At 33.0% G+C, this 18,491-nt stretch overlaps 2 protein-coding genes across 2 annotated transcripts in view; both read left to right on the top strand.

Moving 5' to 3' along the window:
• The window catches only part of LOC113400061 (allantoinase-like), a 153,117-nt gene that overhangs the window by 60,579 nt on the left and 74,047 nt on the right, over nt 1-18,491 (top strand). The gene's annotated exons all lie outside the window — the stretch shown is intronic.
• On the top strand, nt 500-16,026 carry LOC113400055 (kinesin heavy chain). The gene is made up of 19 exons (XM_026639432.2): nt 500-828; nt 1,518-1,689; nt 1,817-1,960; nt 2,049-2,192; nt 2,266-2,390; nt 2,464-2,717; nt 2,797-2,905; nt 2,984-3,118; nt 4,819-4,991; nt 6,763-6,952; nt 8,105-8,395; nt 8,649-8,810; nt 9,041-9,207; nt 9,333-9,434; nt 11,806-11,923; nt 12,102-12,329; nt 12,513-12,627; nt 12,722-12,841; nt 13,641-16,026. The coding sequence occupies exons 1-19, from the start codon at nt 682-684 to the stop codon at nt 13,649-13,651; spliced, it is 2,907 nt and encodes a 968-aa protein (XP_026495217.1). The 5' UTR covers nt 500-681; the 3' UTR covers nt 13,652-16,026.

Below are 18,491 nucleotides of genomic sequence, written 5' to 3'. Positions count from 1 at the left end.
TACAATATGTTTGAAGTATGTGGTACAAGCACTACCATTTTATTTAAAATACTATAGTACTAAATGTTTTAATCAAAATTGAGACAATTATTCCATATTATATGATTTAATTTTTATGATCGTATAGAAGCGGCTATATTTTGTACGTTTAACAAAATGATTAAGATTAAGTATATAGTTCAAAGGAAACAAGTACATATAGTAAAACAAAAATACTTCTTTGAATTTAAGTAACATTAAATAAACTTCATTAAATTAAGTACACTTATTATTCAAAATAATTGTGAACATATTATCGGCTTTGAGATTTTTATAATAATAGTATCTTCAAATAAAAATAAATTACTACTTGAGGAATGATATTTTGTAAGAAATAATAATAAATTTATATTACGAATGATATTTAATGAACGCACTTAACGTGGAATATCTGGGTAGTTGGTAGCGAATCGATTTTTTGTGCTTTTGTTGGCAGCGTGGTGAATTTTCAACCAATAGGATACCAATTTCAGGCCTTTCTTCTTTACAGAATATGGCCGACATTTTGATACCGCTGTCATGAAGATTTCCCAGTGACAAATTCTAACTTTGTAGTTCTTCATGCACGGTTTTTGTTCCAATAACGTTTTATTTTTTTAATTCTATAGACGGTGTTTAGTGTAAGCTATTATTTTTACAAATATGGCAGCTGATCGTGAAATAGCTGCTGAAGACAGCATTAGAGTCGTATGCCGATTTCGGCCACTCAATGACTCTGAAGAAAAAGCTGGTTCCAAATTTATCGTGAAATTCCCTTCAGGACCTGATGATAATTGCATTTCCATAGGGGTAAGTGTGAACATTGTCAATATACCCACATTGAACTTCTCTATCATCGCCCTAATTTAGACCATGATGACTAATACATTACGATTGCTGTTCACCTGCTACGAAATGGCCTTTCTTTTCTATTCCGCTTGGTTGATTATGATTGCAATCATTAAAATTTGAAGAATTTCTATGCATTTTAACCAAATAAGACGTCTAATTTTTGCTTTGTCGAAAATCAATACAAATACTTTCTCGACCTTGACCTGGGAATTCCTAGGATAATTTGTGTATTTATATTTTTATTATTGTTTACAATGATTTCTCCATGATAATAAAATATTATTTTCAATATTTAATTGATAGTTCAATATCTTAATCATTTCTTCATTAAAAAATTGGACATGAATAAATTAGCTGCAATAAATCTGAGCATGATGATGGATATTCTTTCTTAATTGAAATAATAATTTAGTGTGCTTTTTATAAAACATTGTTCAAATTTTCATTTATTTTTATGTTTACCAGTCATTGTTAAAAGAAAAGAATGAATATGATAAAATATTTTAAACTATGTCCATATTGCAAATTATATAAATATAAGGTTATTTAAAACAGTAGTAAGTTTACACATTTTCAAGTGTTTAGTGTCAATTTTTATATTTAATACATATTGATTATTTTTATGTCATGACATTATATTCTTTTAGGGTAAAGTATATTTGTTTGACAAAGTATTTAAACCCAATGCAACCCAAGAGAAGGTTTACAATGAAGCAGCCAAAAGTATTGTGTCAGATGTACTTGCTGGTTACAATGGTACCATATTTGCATATGGTCAGACAAGTTCTGGTAAAACACATACCATGGAAGGTGTCATAGGTGTGTATCATCACTTAATTACATTGCATAACATTATTTAATGATCCTTAAAAAATTAAATTGTATTGCAAGTAAAGCACATGATTTTTTTTTATGCAGCTTATTTATAAAGTATATTAAATTGCAGGGGATCCAGGAAAACAGGGTATTATTCCACGAATAGTCAATGATATTTTCAACCACATCTATGCAATGGAAGAGAATCTTGAGTTTCATATTAAAGTTTCATATTTTGAAATTTATATGGACAAAATTCGAGACCTCCTGGATGGTAAATAAAATAAATAAATGAAACAAACAATAAAATTGATTGTTTACTTAAAAATATATTAAAATAAATAAATTATTTTTTTAAACAGTATCAAAGGTGAACCTCAGTGTACACGAAGACAAAAATAGAGTTCCATTTGTAAAAGGTGCTACAGAAAGGTTTGTGTCAAGTCCAGAAGAAGTTTTTGAAGTCATAGAAGAGGGAAAGTCAAATAGGCATATTGCAGTAACAAGTATGTAATAATTTAACCATATTCTGATTTTTAAAATGAATTAATAGTTTCACTCGAAATTTTTCTCTTACAGACATGAATGAACACTCATCTAGATCTCATTCAGTCTTCCTCATTAATGTTAAACAAGAAAACTTAGAAAACCAAAAGAAATTATCTGGGAAGTTGTATCTTGTTGATTTGGCAGGGTCTGAAAAGGTGATAAAACAATTCAAGTCTGTTTTAAAATCATTTGAACTTTTTAATCTAAAATTTTAAGTACAATTTTTAGGTATCTAAAACTGGTGCTGAAGGTACTGTGCTTGATGAAGCTAAAAATATTAACAAGTCACTGTCTGCTCTGGGTAACGTTATTTCTGCTTTGGCGGATGGCAATAAATCTCACATCCCATACAGAGATTCCAAACTCACTCGTATTCTTCAAGAATCACTCGGTGGTAATGCTAGAACCACTATAGTCATATGTTGTTCTCCAGCATCGTTCAACGAGAGTGAAACAAAAAGTACACTTGACTTTGGTAAAAGGTAAATCCTCTTTATTTTGTTGTAATTGTACGTTTGTAAGTATAATAAAGTAGTTTCTAATCGTTTTTTAAATTCACAGGGCTAAGACTGTTAAAAATGTTGTATGTGTCAATGAAGAACTCACAGCTGAAGAATGGAAACGTCGCTATGAGAGAGAAAAAGAGAAGGTGGCGAGGTTGAAAGGAAAGGTAATATTCTTCAGTTTTTTCAAACCAGATTTATTGTGCTGTAAAGGATTTACTGAGCATACTTTTTATATTACAAAGGTTGAGAAGTTAGAAGCAGAGGTCAACCGCTGGCGCTCGGGTGAGACTGTACGTCCTGAGGAACAGGTCAACTTGGTGGAAATTGAAGCTGTCACTCCAGTTACATCATTCATAGAAGAGAAACCCCCGGTGGCTGTAAGTAGTATACACCTTTTTTTTAGTTTTCTAAATGTAGTATTTTAAATTTAAGAAAAAAAAATTATATTCAATTTATATTCCTATTTAAATTTGATCAAAGTATATTAAAGATAAATGAACCAAATTGCTTTCTTCCTTTCTTTTTGATAAATGTATCTAATTTCAAACAGGATTCTTGTGTTTTAACTTGGTATGTAAGGCCTTGTTTATAATGGCGTCTCTGTTTATAACATAGAGCGATGACACACGCGTCGAACTGAGACGTAGGTGGAAATGCCTGCTACTGGATTAAGCTATTATTCGTTAAAAGCGTCCTCAGCGTCATTTTATTACTCATCAGTCAACATGAAATCGCATCAAATTCGCAAATGGTTGAAAGATACTAAATTATTTTTATAAAACTATAAGAGCGGCACTATATTTGGAAATGTTCGACTTTAATTAAAACAATTTAAAAAAAAATAAAAAATATATAATTGAAATTAATTGCATTATAATTAAGGAATTTTAGTAGCTCAGAAATTGATTTAAAATTTGAATTTATTTATAAACATACTGGACAATCCAACAAATATGGGCAAATCCCATGAAAACGAAAACCAAAAACGAACTTTATCGGCAAATATAAAGCTAAATGTATCGATAAGTATGACACACAATTTAACGTTAACTTCAACACACTGTAGTATTTCCTTGAAGACAAATACGATGTGTAGATTCGGTGTAAAAAGCCATCAGATCATAACCCGTAGGTGTCGTATGAGCTGACTAAGGATATTTTCGTTAAGCTTTTCAACCACCTTTTTCGGAGCATGTAATTGTAAGCATATCTATCATCGCGGCATATAGTATAGAATATCCAAAGAGGGTTGGTCAGTAAGGTTGTAAAACGTCTGCGAAATGTTTTTCTAATCCAGAATGTACATTGCGCTGACCCCATGTAATGGGAAAGCGATTGATTGTTATAATTAACTTATAACATTATGTTTATATTATCATGTTGCACTTTGGACATCTAGTCAGTCGGATCTCTGAAGCTACTATATATGTATATCTTGAAGAATAAACTCGAAAGTACACCAAATAACATAGTCGTGAAGAAAGTTATATGCGAAATTGATTATAACATTTAGGACATACGTATCAAAATAATTTATCGTAAGTCGATTTTCAACATTTCACGAATGAAATACGGATTGATTTTTCCAGAATAGCACTTCTATATTTTAATAAGTATTTAAATGATTTTTAAGAGAGTTGCCGGTATCGTTAACCTATATAAAACAAATAAAGATATTTCGTAGACTAGGGTGACCATTTCAACAGTTAAAATACTTTCAAATGTTGTAACATTTTATCAAAAAAGTATACGACTTGCAGTAAGATGTTTGTTTGATATGTAAACAACTAGATTAAAAAAATATATATATTTTAAATTGTAAATGAAGCTAAGCGAAGCGAAATCTAATCGGATATATTATATAACATAAACATTTATAATACGGCGTTAAAGAAATTGTAATTTTATTGTCGGAAAATAGGTAACTCCTGCTTTCCTTGCCATTTGTTCGCGGTTACTTTAAATTTAATTTTGTAAAGCCTAGCCTACTTTGTACAAATTATAATTTGATAAAAAATACTTCTACGGGTAAATGTTTGTAAAGATTCGCGCTAATGGTGCGATTTTTTTTATGAAGCCTGTACCGGTAGCCGTATCGAGTGCCGTTGAGGATGCAGCTATGCAGGGCAAGTTGGAGGCGTTGTACCAACAGTTAGACGACAAGGATGAGGAGATCAACCAACATTCTCAGCTCGTTGAAAAACTCAAGGAACAGATGATGGAGCAGGAGGAACTCATCGCGTGCACGAGGTATTGTATTTGATGTGATTCAAGCGTATTAATCTAATTTACTTATGATATTATGGTGAGTCTAGTTGCATACGATTGCAAGTTAAACCTGGACAAGCTCTAATGATTTTTCATGTGCTTATTTTGTGTTTATAATTTATGCCGTGCTGAGCGTTGAAGGAAAACATCGGCGTTGAATGATATTCTGCGACATGTAAATCAACCTACCTATCGGACCTTCCTTAGAGGAAACGTGCCCAGCCGTGGTGCATTTAGAGACTGTTATTTGTAATTTTCATTACTTTGAAGTATGTTTGCATGTTCAACCGATAAGAAATAGTACCTATTACTGTCGCATGTCTGAACAAATGTTCATATTAATTAAATGTTAGTAGATTACTTCCTATAGTGTTCATTTTATAAATCGTGTGTTACATACACAATTTATAAAATGTAAAAAAAAAATAACTCTTAATCTATTACTGATTACATAACATATGTGGGTTATGTTCGAATCGCCTTTTTGACTTCACGGTCTGATAATTATAAACATTTCAAGACATTCTATGTAATGAATAACCAGTGTTTTAGGTTATATTTTTAGGGTTCCATTGTCATATATAAATGCCTTATCTGTATTTATTTATTAATCGAATAACGAGTCAATTTTCATTTCGTTAATTCGTTATTATTTTCATTCATTTAAATGTGTAAATACATATTTTTAAATATATCATGAAAATATAATTATCATAAAATTACTACAAAACACTTTCATGTGTTACGCAATAACAACCCGTCCGAAAGTTTAAGCGAGGCCTCGTTATTTTTTACTCTTTGATAATAAGTACCATTGATAATGATGATTCTGCAAAATATTTTTTTTATACAATCAAGATAATTTTTTCCTTGATATTGAGTTTTTGTAAATGCGCGATGCCGTCCATTGAAATTGGAACAGAATTTATAATGAGATTGTAACTGGTATTATTCCATTGTGTATAACTTTAATGATTGATATCTTAATATTATATTTATACGATTCAAATACACTCGATCAATTAAAGTTCTATTTCATCGCAACACTAAACAGTCACTTGGTCAGTCTGAATGTTCATAGTACATTTAATATGTCAATTCCCACTGAATTGAATTGATGATGCTTTCCTTGTTATAATACAAGAATATGAAATTAATATTCTTCACGTTAATAATTGTTAACGTAAAGTAGGTGAATCTGCAAAGTCCAGGTATTTATGTATATATAATCATTTATTATATAATACATTAAAACCTCCGAAATACGCTGCATCTTCTGAGATAAGTTTTATGTATATGTGTTCCGTAGATTTTCAAGATAGGCATTACAAAAAAAAAAATCTCCGCATTTTTTAATATAGATTATAACATCTCGTTAAATTTTTATGACTCACTATTTTTGTATATCCCAGTGTTTGGTTACCCAGATTTTGCTTATCAATAGTTAACTTTTAATTTGTTTATGATTTACTAATTAGTATAATGTGCTAATTAAACTTGTCAGGAAGAATGAGAAAATAAAAATAAGGTGTAGGTATTTTTAAATTTCTTTACCGATCTTGACATGTTTAAAATGTGTAGTTAATTTACATTAACATTTTCACGATCTACTCGTCTATCAATTTATATGCACCTATTTAAAAAGATAATTATTTTGCTTAATTAAAATAGCTAATAATGAATTATGTGTTTTTTTTAATTTATTTTACTGTTATGTTAAATAATTGAATGTATTAAATTTATATTTTTGTAGACGAGATTACGAGGCTCTCCAAGGTGACATGAATCGCATCCAGCAGGAAAACGAAGCCGCTAAGGAGGAAGTCAAAGAGGTGCTGCAGGCTTTGGAAGAGCTCGCAGTCAACTATGATCAGAAGTCTCAGGAGGTTGACAGCAAGAGTCGGGAGTGCGACCAACTGTCTGAAGAATTACAGACTAAGCAGGTATGATTTATAATAATTTACTTATATAATGTTTGTATATGAACGGGGAATAGGAAAAATTAAGAAATCATTCGTGTGTCGCCACAAAAAGTAGAAAAATATTTTATATTTTCTTCTCTTTAATTCTATTAATATTTTGGTATTTATTAAATTAACAAATACCAAACATTAGGGAAGTCGTCTGGCAAAGGAAATAAAAAGAACCGATCTATTTTTCCTTTTAATCGACAGCTATTAGATAATATGTTTTTAAAGCCCTGAAATTAAAATGAAGAATGAAAAACATAAACGCGGTACGGTATCACAGCTAGAACATGCAAATACGCATATGCGGTTCCAATCTTACGTGTAAAAACGATTATCGATATCATCGGGTATTTATCAATTGATCGATATTTATCATCGATTGTGAAAATATGTTTTTGGAGTGTGCTATTATTGGTGTGTAAATGCAATAAATATTTTAATACATTAATTATTTGCTTTGAAGATGAAACTGCCTCGAATCGTCGAAAACGAAAACATCATTATTTATTTAATATCTGCAATCCATATGACTATTCAGTAACAACATTCGGCAGTACTTAATATAATAATTATTACAATAAGATGCATATTACTGATTTTTTTCTCAATCTCCCGATATTATGACTACGTGCGTGCACATTTCGGAAAGTCAATTTCAGTCCGACTTACTTGTTAACAGTACCCGGTATTATTGTGTTCCGGTTTAAAGCATGAGTGAGCCAGTGCAACTACAGGCACAAGGGATATAACATCTTAGTTCCCAAGGTTGGTAGCACATTGGCGATGTAAGGAATGGTTAATATTCCTTACAGCGTCATTGTCTATGAGCGGTGGTGACCACTTACCATCAGGTGGCCCACGTGCTCATCCACCTACCTATATCATAAAAAGGGTAATGCATTTAAATACGATACTAAATAATAAACTTATAAATAAGTAATAATTGGTTGTCGTAATTGTTGATTTTCCCATTAATTATGTGTTAAATCTAAATGTCAAAGAATTGTAATAATCTTGATGTAAAATATGATGTTTATGGGCATCCTCACTTCAGTTACAACCCAAACAATAGATGTTGGCTTGCTTTAAGAATGCCTTTTGTATTAATATGACAATTTTAAACAGAGTGCATTGACGACGGCAACTGCAGAGTTGCAGCAGCTTCGTGATCTTTCCGCACACCAACGTAAACGTATCGCAGAACTTCTCACCAACCTTCTTCGAGATTTGGCCGAAATTGGTGCCGCTGTAGGCGGTTCTGAATTGGACTTCAAGTTAAACGTGGATACCGTCGGAAAACTCGAGGAAGAATTCACCGTAGCTCGACTTCACATTAGCAAAATGAAAAGCGAGGTTAAGAATATCGTGCAGCGCTGCCATTCACTCGAATCGGCTAACATTGATGCTAATCAGAAGGCAAGTCAGTCATTCGTTATTCGTGTGAAATGAGAAGTTGAGTTTTTTTTTAAATTAACAAAAGATTTATTTATCTAAATTGAACCACCTCTTTTTATTTCTCAATTATCTATTTTATAAGATTCTCTAAGCTTCAAAGACCGTGATAAGTTACAATGTAACTGCTACTTCGCTTTTCAAAAGTAACTTGGTATGGGTTTTATTTAATCAAATATAAGAAGTATAACTCCCCGTTTCTCATGCGATACGACAGATCGAGGAGTACGAGCGCTCGCTGGGCGAGTGCCGGCTGCTCATCTCGCAGCACGAGGCGCGCTGCGCGTCGCTGGCGGAGTCCATGCGCGAGGCCGAGAACAAGAAGCGCCAGCTGGAGGAGGCGGCCGACGCGCTGCGCGAGGAGTGCGCGCGTCTGCAGGTGCGGAACGATGATTATTTACTCATTAACGATTACAGTCGAGTTAATGAGCATGAATAGTTTTGCGTTAGTAAATGAAATAAATTTCGCACTTTACGCTTCGCAATGTTTCTACAGATAATGAATGAATGTCATAATGATGTATATCAGGAACCGGTTTTTGTCTATTTCCAATTAATCGACTTCCTTGCGTTGGGTGTACTGGTAAGCTAACATCGGATGCCCGGCAGGCGGCGGAGCGCGTGCAGCAGGCGGCGGCGGAGCAGCGCGCCGACTCGCAGGTGCGCGCGGCGCTGGAGGCGCAGCTCGAGCAGCTGCGCGCCTCGCACGCCTCGCAGCTGGCCGCCCTGCGCGACGAGCTTGCCGCGCAGCAGCGCCAGCACCAGCTGCTGAAGGAGTGAGTACCGGCGCCTCGAGTGCTCTATTTGTGTTGGGATCGTTTATAAGTAATCGAAGTAACGGATGTATCGTCGACGGTATGCTTTTTGAAGTTCGCATATTTTATTTACTTTTTTTTTACAGTACCTACCAGGAACTGACCCTCGCGCGTCAACAGTTGCAGGACGACTACGAGAAGTTGAAACGCGAGGAGACCGACAAGTCCGCCAAGCTCAAGGAGCTCATGTTAGTGTCGCGCTCACCGCGCCGTAACCTTGATAAATTCGAAAAAGAGGTGGCCAACAAGCAAATGCTGTATAGAGATGATGAATTCAGGGATTTTATCATATCCCCAAAAAAAGAAAGATTAGGATTCTCGTACGGCGCGAGCCTAGCCGTTGAGAAAGCGTCAGTCGGCGAGGAAAAGTCGCTCTCGGCAATCCCCAAGTCCTCTCGCCATTCCTGCAATATCCACCCCCTCCAACTACATCTTCTTATTTCAGTCACCATGATCCTTCTCACTCATCGTTATCCTCAGATTGTTGTTTTGGTTTGAGCCTGTCAGCTTGTTTCTGTGATATCATCATGGGTCTCCACACAACTAGTAATATTTGTTTATGGTGCCTTTAATGGTTGTATTTGTTATATGTTTCCACAGTTAAACGGAGACCCGTGGTTAAGTTCCAATCCATTACGCTTTCTTTATCAATACGACTGTCTTGTATGAATACATGTGGCAATAATACAAAATAGTTCTAGGAATAAAAGTTCATATAAGACAGGTGTATGCGAAATAACATCTTAGAAAATTATTTGAATATTCAATATTTATATTTTTTATGCATTTTTAATGCTTCGCTACGAAGTTAGTCGTGATTTTCTAGTCAATAATTTGTTTAACAATCGTATTATGTTTAGGTAATGAAATGCTTGTTTGTGTAGTTATCAACTAATAGCATGTGTATGTGTTATATAGCCGTGAGTTAAGGCATGACTACTTAAATTTAGGAAAAACATTTTTCTCAATATTTAGTACTTTAGGTGTTTGTCGTTATATTAGGCAATTGTAGAGTCGTTTTTGTCGTTGTTGTTGTGAATCGGTACCTGTTACTAGATAATTCAACTTTTCGGTATATTTAAAGACGTTAAACATATTTTAACTTGATTCGATATCACTGCCTGTTTATGTTAAAACTTGTTAAATTCGTTCAATTAAGTAAATTTGCAATGATCGGTTCAGAAACGCACTAAATTTTACTTTTAAATGGAATGTTAACGGATTTTACATACCCGATATGTTGTTCGCAAGATTAGCACAAAATGAACATTTTAAAATATGATTAATTTAAATTTAAGCAAAAATCATGATTAAACTCTACTGATTTAATGCAATGTACATATTTATGTAAATAGATTTGAATGTTTGTATAGAGAGTCGGTGCATACATATTTTTCTTAATATATTTTTGTATAACATGTGACGACCATACGGTAAATATATCTCCTTGATTAAATAAATTTTAAACGAAACCACGTAGAAAGTACTATTTACAAAAAAAATGTTCAAATATTTTAAATATAATTAATTTGGATTGAAAGTAGGATTAGTATAAATTTAGTAGTTAACACAATACATTCATTCAGTACATATACGAAAGCATTTATTCATGGTATTATTAAGCAAATCATTCCAATGTAGGCATTTATTTTTTGTTCAACCAATCATATCAAGTATAAAATAACCGTAGAGCATGACACTTCATTCATGTATTCCTTTAATGTCCACGCCTCTTTATTATTATTGCATTTATCTTTACCCTAGTATCCATATCACTTCCTTAGTCAATGTACGCACTCTAAAATGCCGAAGAGTGATTGTCGCCTCAACCTAACTGGTTGTGAACTTGTGCAAATAGATACAATTTCTCTGAATAATATATTTTTAAATTCTATTTGCACATAGGTCGTACAGTGTCATGGGTTTTTTAAATCTAGAAAGCATTCTGTTATATTATTTCCGTTTGCTTTTTTTATTTCTAGATTAGAACTACCCATGACACGAGAAGACGAAATTGTTAACTATTTTGTGATACAATAATGTTAATTGATAATATTCTAGACAATGTAAGTACAAGTATATGTAGTGGTCTTGTAATGGCTCGCTTTTTATATTTTTTTTAGTTGTCATTTTTTCCGCACGTATCCCATTCATATTCATTCTGCCGGGAGTTGGCATTTTCAATATTTGGCCTTTAAGCATCACGCGACATAATATGGATGGGTGCGTGCAGGAAGACATAGCTCAGTCGCATTTTCAGGTAAATTTTCTTACATTCAATTGTTTCGAGTAAAGTTTCCATAAATGTATGCAATTTAAACTCATTTTATAATATATACATTTTATTTTTATATTTCCCACAAAACTTATATTTCACTGTCTCCCTTTTCTTTACTATATATGATTTCTTTATTGTTAATTATTAGTGCTTGATAGTAATATCAACGAATGAATGATGAATATTTTTACTATAAAGTAATTTATAGTAAAAATATTCATCTTTTTTCATTTCCACTACATGTTCTATGTTGTAACATCATGAATTGTATTTTCAAACAGCCAAAGCGTGGAACGACGCGAGCAGGCCCGCGCCGATCTCAAAGGACTGGAAGATACCGTGGCTAAGGAGTTACAGACTCTGCACAACTTAAGAAAATTATTCGTTCAGGATCTACAGGCAAGTGTGCACAGTAACTTTTTGCTATAACACGCGACAGGTCGTACGCTGAAGATTTTTACGCGCTTTTATGATACTCAATAAAACGTGCGCCAAAGAACTACATAGAAAATTACACCGCGACATGCCGCGCTAATGGTTTAGTGCTATAATATATAAATAAATATTTCTGCTATAGGCCAGGATAAAGAAATCTACCAACTCCGAAGAAGGAGCAGAAGAAGAGGGTGGTTCTCTTGCGCAAAAACAGAAGATCTCATTCCTGGAGAACAACCTCGAGCAGCTGACGAAGGTGCACAAGCAGCTTGTTCGTGACAACGCCGACCTACGCTGCGAATTGCCCAAACTCGAGAAGCGCCTGCGCGCCACCATGGAGCGAGTCAAGGCACTCGAGACCGCACTCAAGGTACGCACAAATAGCACAGTAGTCCAATTCGTTTCGTTGTCTTATCGCTGCACTTCATGTATATAACGTTGTTATTTCTAACTTAGCTTTTTGAAGTTTACCGAGAAGGTTACACTGAATTTGGTCATTTTTTTAGCAACTGAAATGATGAACCGTCAGTATGATGTTTATTTCTAATTATAGGAGGCTAAGGAAGGAGCGATGCGTGATCGTAAGAGATATCAGTTCGAGGTCGACAGAATCAAGGAAGCAGTACGCGCCAAAAATCTTGCCCGAAGAGGCGTGCAGGCACAAATCGGTAAGACACATTTTTACAATATAAGTGAAAAAAAGTCATGGCGTAGTAAATAGTAAGCTTGAGTACATACTAACTGTAACTGGCGTGCTCACAGCGAAACCGATCCGCGCGGGCGGCGGGCACCTGGTGGGCGGCGGCGCCGTGGGCGTGGTGCGGCCCGCCAACGCGCCTGCGCAGGACATCAAGCGGAAATCCATCATCGTCGGCGCGCGCGGTACGTGTTTTCACTTAAATGTCATTTCAACAAAATAAACAAAAACGGAATCTTTTATAATCACTGATAGATATCGATTATATTGTATATAATAAACTTAATTTCAATTCCATTGATGCTTTGTTATCATGTATTAATTTTGTCACATATCGCTATTATAAAGTTACCAAAAATGATTATACCTCTGATTCTGATCCGATATTGTTTCCTCATAAAGGTCAAAGTACTATTTACTAATTTATAGAAACATTTTTCCCAATACTGAGAGATTATCTTATATATAACTATAGCGAAAATTGGGATTTATTGAAGTCACAGAGTTATTTTAAATGTATGTATCTTTGATTATAATTTTTTTTAATAAAATGGTTAGGTGGATGGGTCATCTGATAGGAATTGATCATCATCGCCCATAGATTTAAGAAATTTTAACCATTCCTTAGATCACCAATGTACCACCAATCTTAGAAACAAAGTTATGTCTATTGTGTCTGTAGTTATGAGCCAGTACTCATTCATCCTTTAAACAATAACACAATACTAAATATTGCTGTTTGACGATAGAATAAATTGAATAAAGCTTCAAATAAAATCTACTTTGAGACTTAACATTTAATTTTCATGTCATCTAGTGAAGTTAAAATATTCTTTAATTATCATACATTTTATCCACTCATAAAAATCCTAATTGAAAGTTTGTTTCAAGTTGATATGACAATAATAAATTATTTGCTATACATGTTAACTTGTTAAATATGTTCAATGTTCGTCAAACGATAATGTTATTTTTCTTTTTCAGATGAGAGTTGAAGAGATAGCCGTTATTTCATAGAGAATCTAAATAAAACTTCATAGATATACCTAGAATAAGACGGCAAAAATCATTCTTGGAAAATATATCCATAATATAATTCTACTTATATGTTTATGAAAAGCCTAATATAAGCTACAACAAAATAATAAAAAAATAAAGTAGTTCTCTTAGGCTTAACGTTTCGAGCTGTCTAATCTTAAAGTCAATAAGTGCACATGTATTTAAAAAAGATTATAGCTTCTAGCGATCGTCGTTCTGTGTCTATACTGTTTCGCTTTATTAATGAAAAGCGTTGAAATTGACCGTGTAATGTATAGGCACAGGTTTTAAACATTTTACTGATTAGTCATTGGATATGTCCACGAAAAGAAGTATTATTTTGAAATGGATATTGAGCTTGATCTTAAATGTCGCTTTCCAAGTTAAATCAGATTAAAATATTTTTATGAAATGACAAGTATTAAGTTTAGTTTCATTATAAATGCTACTCGCGTTTTGTTCTAAATTTGATATCCTTGTAGACATTGCTGGGGTGAAATGGCATTTTGTATAAAGAAAAAAATATATAAAATCTTCAGTACAAAAACGACCGAGCCAGTTACCAGAGTACATTTGCAACAACACCAGGAGTGCTGCCATTTCCTCCCCGTTGGATACCAGGATTTACTAGATGCAATACGATGCAGTACGTTTAAGATTATGCTGTGAGTTATTAGCAAACTTGCATATGCTGCCGCACAAATAAAAAAATAAAAATGAAATAAAAATATCACGTTTAACCTCATGGTTGTTGCATTGCAGTGTGGTAGCAAATGCATAAAGGAGTGCGTCTTCAATGTGTAGTTTAGTATAAGCTTCTTTTAATATATATTTTTATATATTGTGATAAGAGTTGTTATGCCGACATGCGAGCATTTAATAAGTTAACGAAACGATGAGCTTTTGTTTGTGGAAGAGGTTATTTGTATGATAACAAGAGCAGTCACGAAAATGTTATTAAAATTCAAAATTTCTGTAAAGTTTTAGTCCGACAGCATTGGTCTTCCGAGCGTGTGTACCTAGGCGACTTGCTGCAAAGAGCAAGTTCTAAGCTTCTAGGTACTGTCTGCGCCAGATGGATTCGCGATTTTAGTGGGTGGTTTTTATATTCTGTAGCAGAGAATATGAAAATCTCTTTCAACTAATAAACATATTTCCTGGTATTCTAAAAATGAACACTAAACCAATGCGAAATATTTAATACGGTTATAAATAAAATGGTTTTAAAGACCACACAGAGTTCTTCACACGTTACTGTAGGTTATCATTCAATCACCTGTAGCACTATACTGCGTTATTTTCACATTAGCCTTCGAGCTGTGATGTTTTAGGGAAGATCCGAATCGCGCTTGCACGATGGTATTTGTAGTCATTTATAGATTTAGTTGAAGGCTTGTTCTTGAGTAGTACACGTCCATTATATTCACACTTAACAATTTTGTCGACTATTGACAGATCCCTTTAAAACTTGACCTGGATATGCATTCTATTTTGGTTAAAAGTTCTCTATTTGCTTTTAAGATGCATTAGCTTCTTAGTAGATCTGCAACTTATTTAAGTACTTATAAAATAATTACGTTAGAATGCAATCAATAACGGGCTGTTTTGCATTCGAAATGTACTGAACCAGGCCTGAGCTGCGTCCTGTGAGGAGTTATGGAACTATGGTCGACACATGTTTCAGAAAACCAAAGATAAATCACAACTTATAGATTTATTATTCGAGATTATTTTATTACCAACTGAAATTTATTATAAGCTCTGTTTAATGAAATGGTTCCAAAGCTCCTTAACGTGTTGCAATACATTTATATCATTTAGGTGTAAAGTTCTAGTAAATTATTCATACTTAAGTTAGGTACATGATTTTTACTATTTTTATTTATTGTATTACATAAACCTAAATTATCAAGTTTTTTTTTCCACTTTTGAAGTGTAATACGCTTTTACATACCTCTATTTACAATATTTTATAATCATGATCAAATACATATTTTTTCATTCGAAATTGGGAGATGCCTACAAAGTTGCATTCCACAAGGAAGGCAGTTTGTATCTTTGTTTATTGATAAGTTACTTCCTTTGTTGTATGTAGATAAAAATGAGGCTATCCTCGGTTTCACTCGCCTGTTGCATAGATGGCTCAAAGTGGAGGTCGGGAGGCGCGCTCCGCTCGGGCGAAACCCAAACCGACAGGCTTGCCTTTGCACCAAGTGATTTAGTTTGTATTGACATCTTTTGTACGATGTATTTAATATATGGAAAATTCTCAAAACGAGTGTCTTCTTGATTTTTATTTATTATAAAATAAAATTATGAATTTAATTTGCTACAGAGCTTTTTATTTACAACGTTAATTTATATCCCTTCTAAATATAATATTTAATAAAAGCAATTTTAAGATGTTAGAGCTTATTACATCAGGTTGATTTAATGCGGGTTTATTGAATGTCGCAGTCTCGTTTTATCACCATAAACGGAGCTGTTCAATCAAAGGCCTGTTAAGTGGCGGAAGATGTATTATTGAGCTATTAAGTTATTGTCTTGTTTAACTACTGATTACACTGTATACTAATTTTATTATTACAAAGTCCTCCGTCATAAACCCTGACTTAGTCTAACCTAACCTGGCGTATTGTTAAATATAATGAATAAAATTCTAAGTTTAATGGCTTTTAGTTGTGCCAAACAGGCACAGAATATTTAAATATAGATACTCGAACTCAAACTAATCAAACACAATGAGATTTAGACATAGAATTAATAGCTAATTGCCTGCGAAAGATATATTATGTACATACATGTGACAGTTTCAGCCGACGCAAGCAAGATTCTTCATGGTGTTTTGTTCGCACATGAAAATTCACGCCCGAAATCTTGGGTTAAGACGTGTTCTAAGCACTAGTCAATTTTAGCTCTTTATTCCTTACTACTAACCTTCTCCTCAAAGGGAGAGGAGGCCTTAGCCCAGTAATGGGAAATTTACAGGCTGCTAATGTAAATTTCCCATACCTATCTGTGTTAGAATAATATTACTGATTTTTGACTAAAATAAAAATAGGGATAACATTCTTAAAGACAATAATGATTACTTTTCTTTATTTGAAAAAAAATAATAGATAGTCTGTGTTTTATAATAATATTTGCTACATTAATGTATAACGTATATAAAACTACCTATTTATAATAGCTAGACGCTTTGTAATGTAAGGAAAATAAAGCTTATTTTTAGGCTACGTGTGATATGAGAATGCTCGATGGTGTTTTAAATTAAACAAAATAATCAGTGCAATACATAATAAAATACTACAATCCTACTGTAATAATGTATTTTATACCTAACGAGGCATGCTGCGAAAACTAAGCTATAATAACTTGATTACTCATCACTACCGTCGTATTTTTGGTATTTGACATGCAATGTTATTGTTAACTTAAAAAAGTACATTTTGATTTTGATATGAATACCACATATTAAATTATATATAAAATTATTTATTTAAAGACACATTTCATTTAAATATTATTTAACTCTTTGTAAAATTATATAATTCAATTTATAATTTTTTATTCTATAATCAAAATATACATCTCAGAAAACATAACAAGACGTAATAAATCTCGATTTTTTTTTTTTAAAAACAATAACTTTGAACAGGGTCTACAAAACGCTAATTTTTATAACTTAACATAACGCTTAAATAGTTGTCTATTTTAGGTTGAAATGTAGAACATTCAAAGAATAATAACAATAAGAATTCTTAGAAGTCTTTCGGGTCTTGTAATTTGGTAGTAGAACTTATAAGGATAGATTTTGCTAAGTGGTAGGGCTTTATGCAACCATTTCTGAGTAGGTGCCACCCACTCGTCATATATCCTAGCAGCAATACTTACACTCAACTGTTGGGTTCCGGCTTGAATGGTGCTTGAGCCAGTGTAACTAAAGGCACAGGGGACATAACATTTTAGTTCCCAAGACTGGTGGCGCATTGTTGGTATAATGAATGGTTCAAATGTCTTAGGATACCATATGTCTATGGGCAGCGGTGACCACTTATCATCTGGTGACCCAATTTTCTGACCGCCTCTCAATGTCCAATAAAAAAAACGTATACACAAGTCTGTTCACATTTACATAGAGATCAAAATATTAAGTTACAAAGACAATAGACATTTCGGACAGGGTCTACATATTTTATAAAAAAAACGCTACAAATTTCGATTCAAACTGGTTAAAATAAACATGAATTAAGTAATTAAAATTAAAGTATCAGTTACATCGATATCTTAAATATTATGACTTCTCTTTGCTAAATTACGAATAAATAGAAATATATTATAATATTAAATATACTTAATTTATATTAGATGATATTATTTTATTATTAATTTTGGAATGAATTACACTTGCATTACATTATGTAGTAAAATAAATATTAAACTTTTCTCAAAAACAGCTTTTAATTAAGCTATGTACTAAATCTAAGAAGAGAACCCAAAAGTTCTGTTACGATGAAGATTACTTATACCACCGCTCGGCTTCATCGTGAGACCCTGGACCTACATCTATAACGATTGTCAAAACAGATCTAACAAACCCAATGACGACGTAGACGTGTTGAAAAAGAAGTAGCACCAGGCAATTCCTATGGCAAATCAAATTAAATGTACTTTATATTTTTATCGTCAATATTTAAACTCTTCGGAAAACCTCTATTATTGACTACTCACACATTTTTATCCAAAAAGTATCATTTTAATGAGAAATAAAATTAATTAATTAATTTTGCATTAATA

This window comes from Vanessa tameamea, chromosome 8 (genome assembly GCF_037043105.1).
Source record: "Vanessa tameamea isolate UH-Manoa-2023 chromosome 8, ilVanTame1 primary haplotype, whole genome shotgun sequence".
NCBI lineage: Eukaryota > Metazoa > Arthropoda > Insecta > Lepidoptera > Nymphalidae > Vanessa > Vanessa tameamea.
Note: the sequence above shows the minus strand (reverse complement) of the source record. Positions and strands in the feature narration are given on the sequence as shown.

Coding starts and splice junctions, on each gene's coding strand:
- LOC113400055 (XM_026639432.2), top strand. CDS start 682: ATGGCAGCTGATCGTGAAATAGCTGCTGAAGACAGCATTAGAGTCGTA. Junction 1,690..1,816: donor TACCATGGAAGGTGTCATAG/GTGTGTATCATC, acceptor ATTAAATTGCAG/GGGATCCAGGAAAACAGGGT. Junction 2,718..2,796: donor ACACTTGACTTTGGTAAAAG/GTAAATCCTCTT, acceptor TTAAATTCACAG/GGCTAAGACTGTTAAAAATG.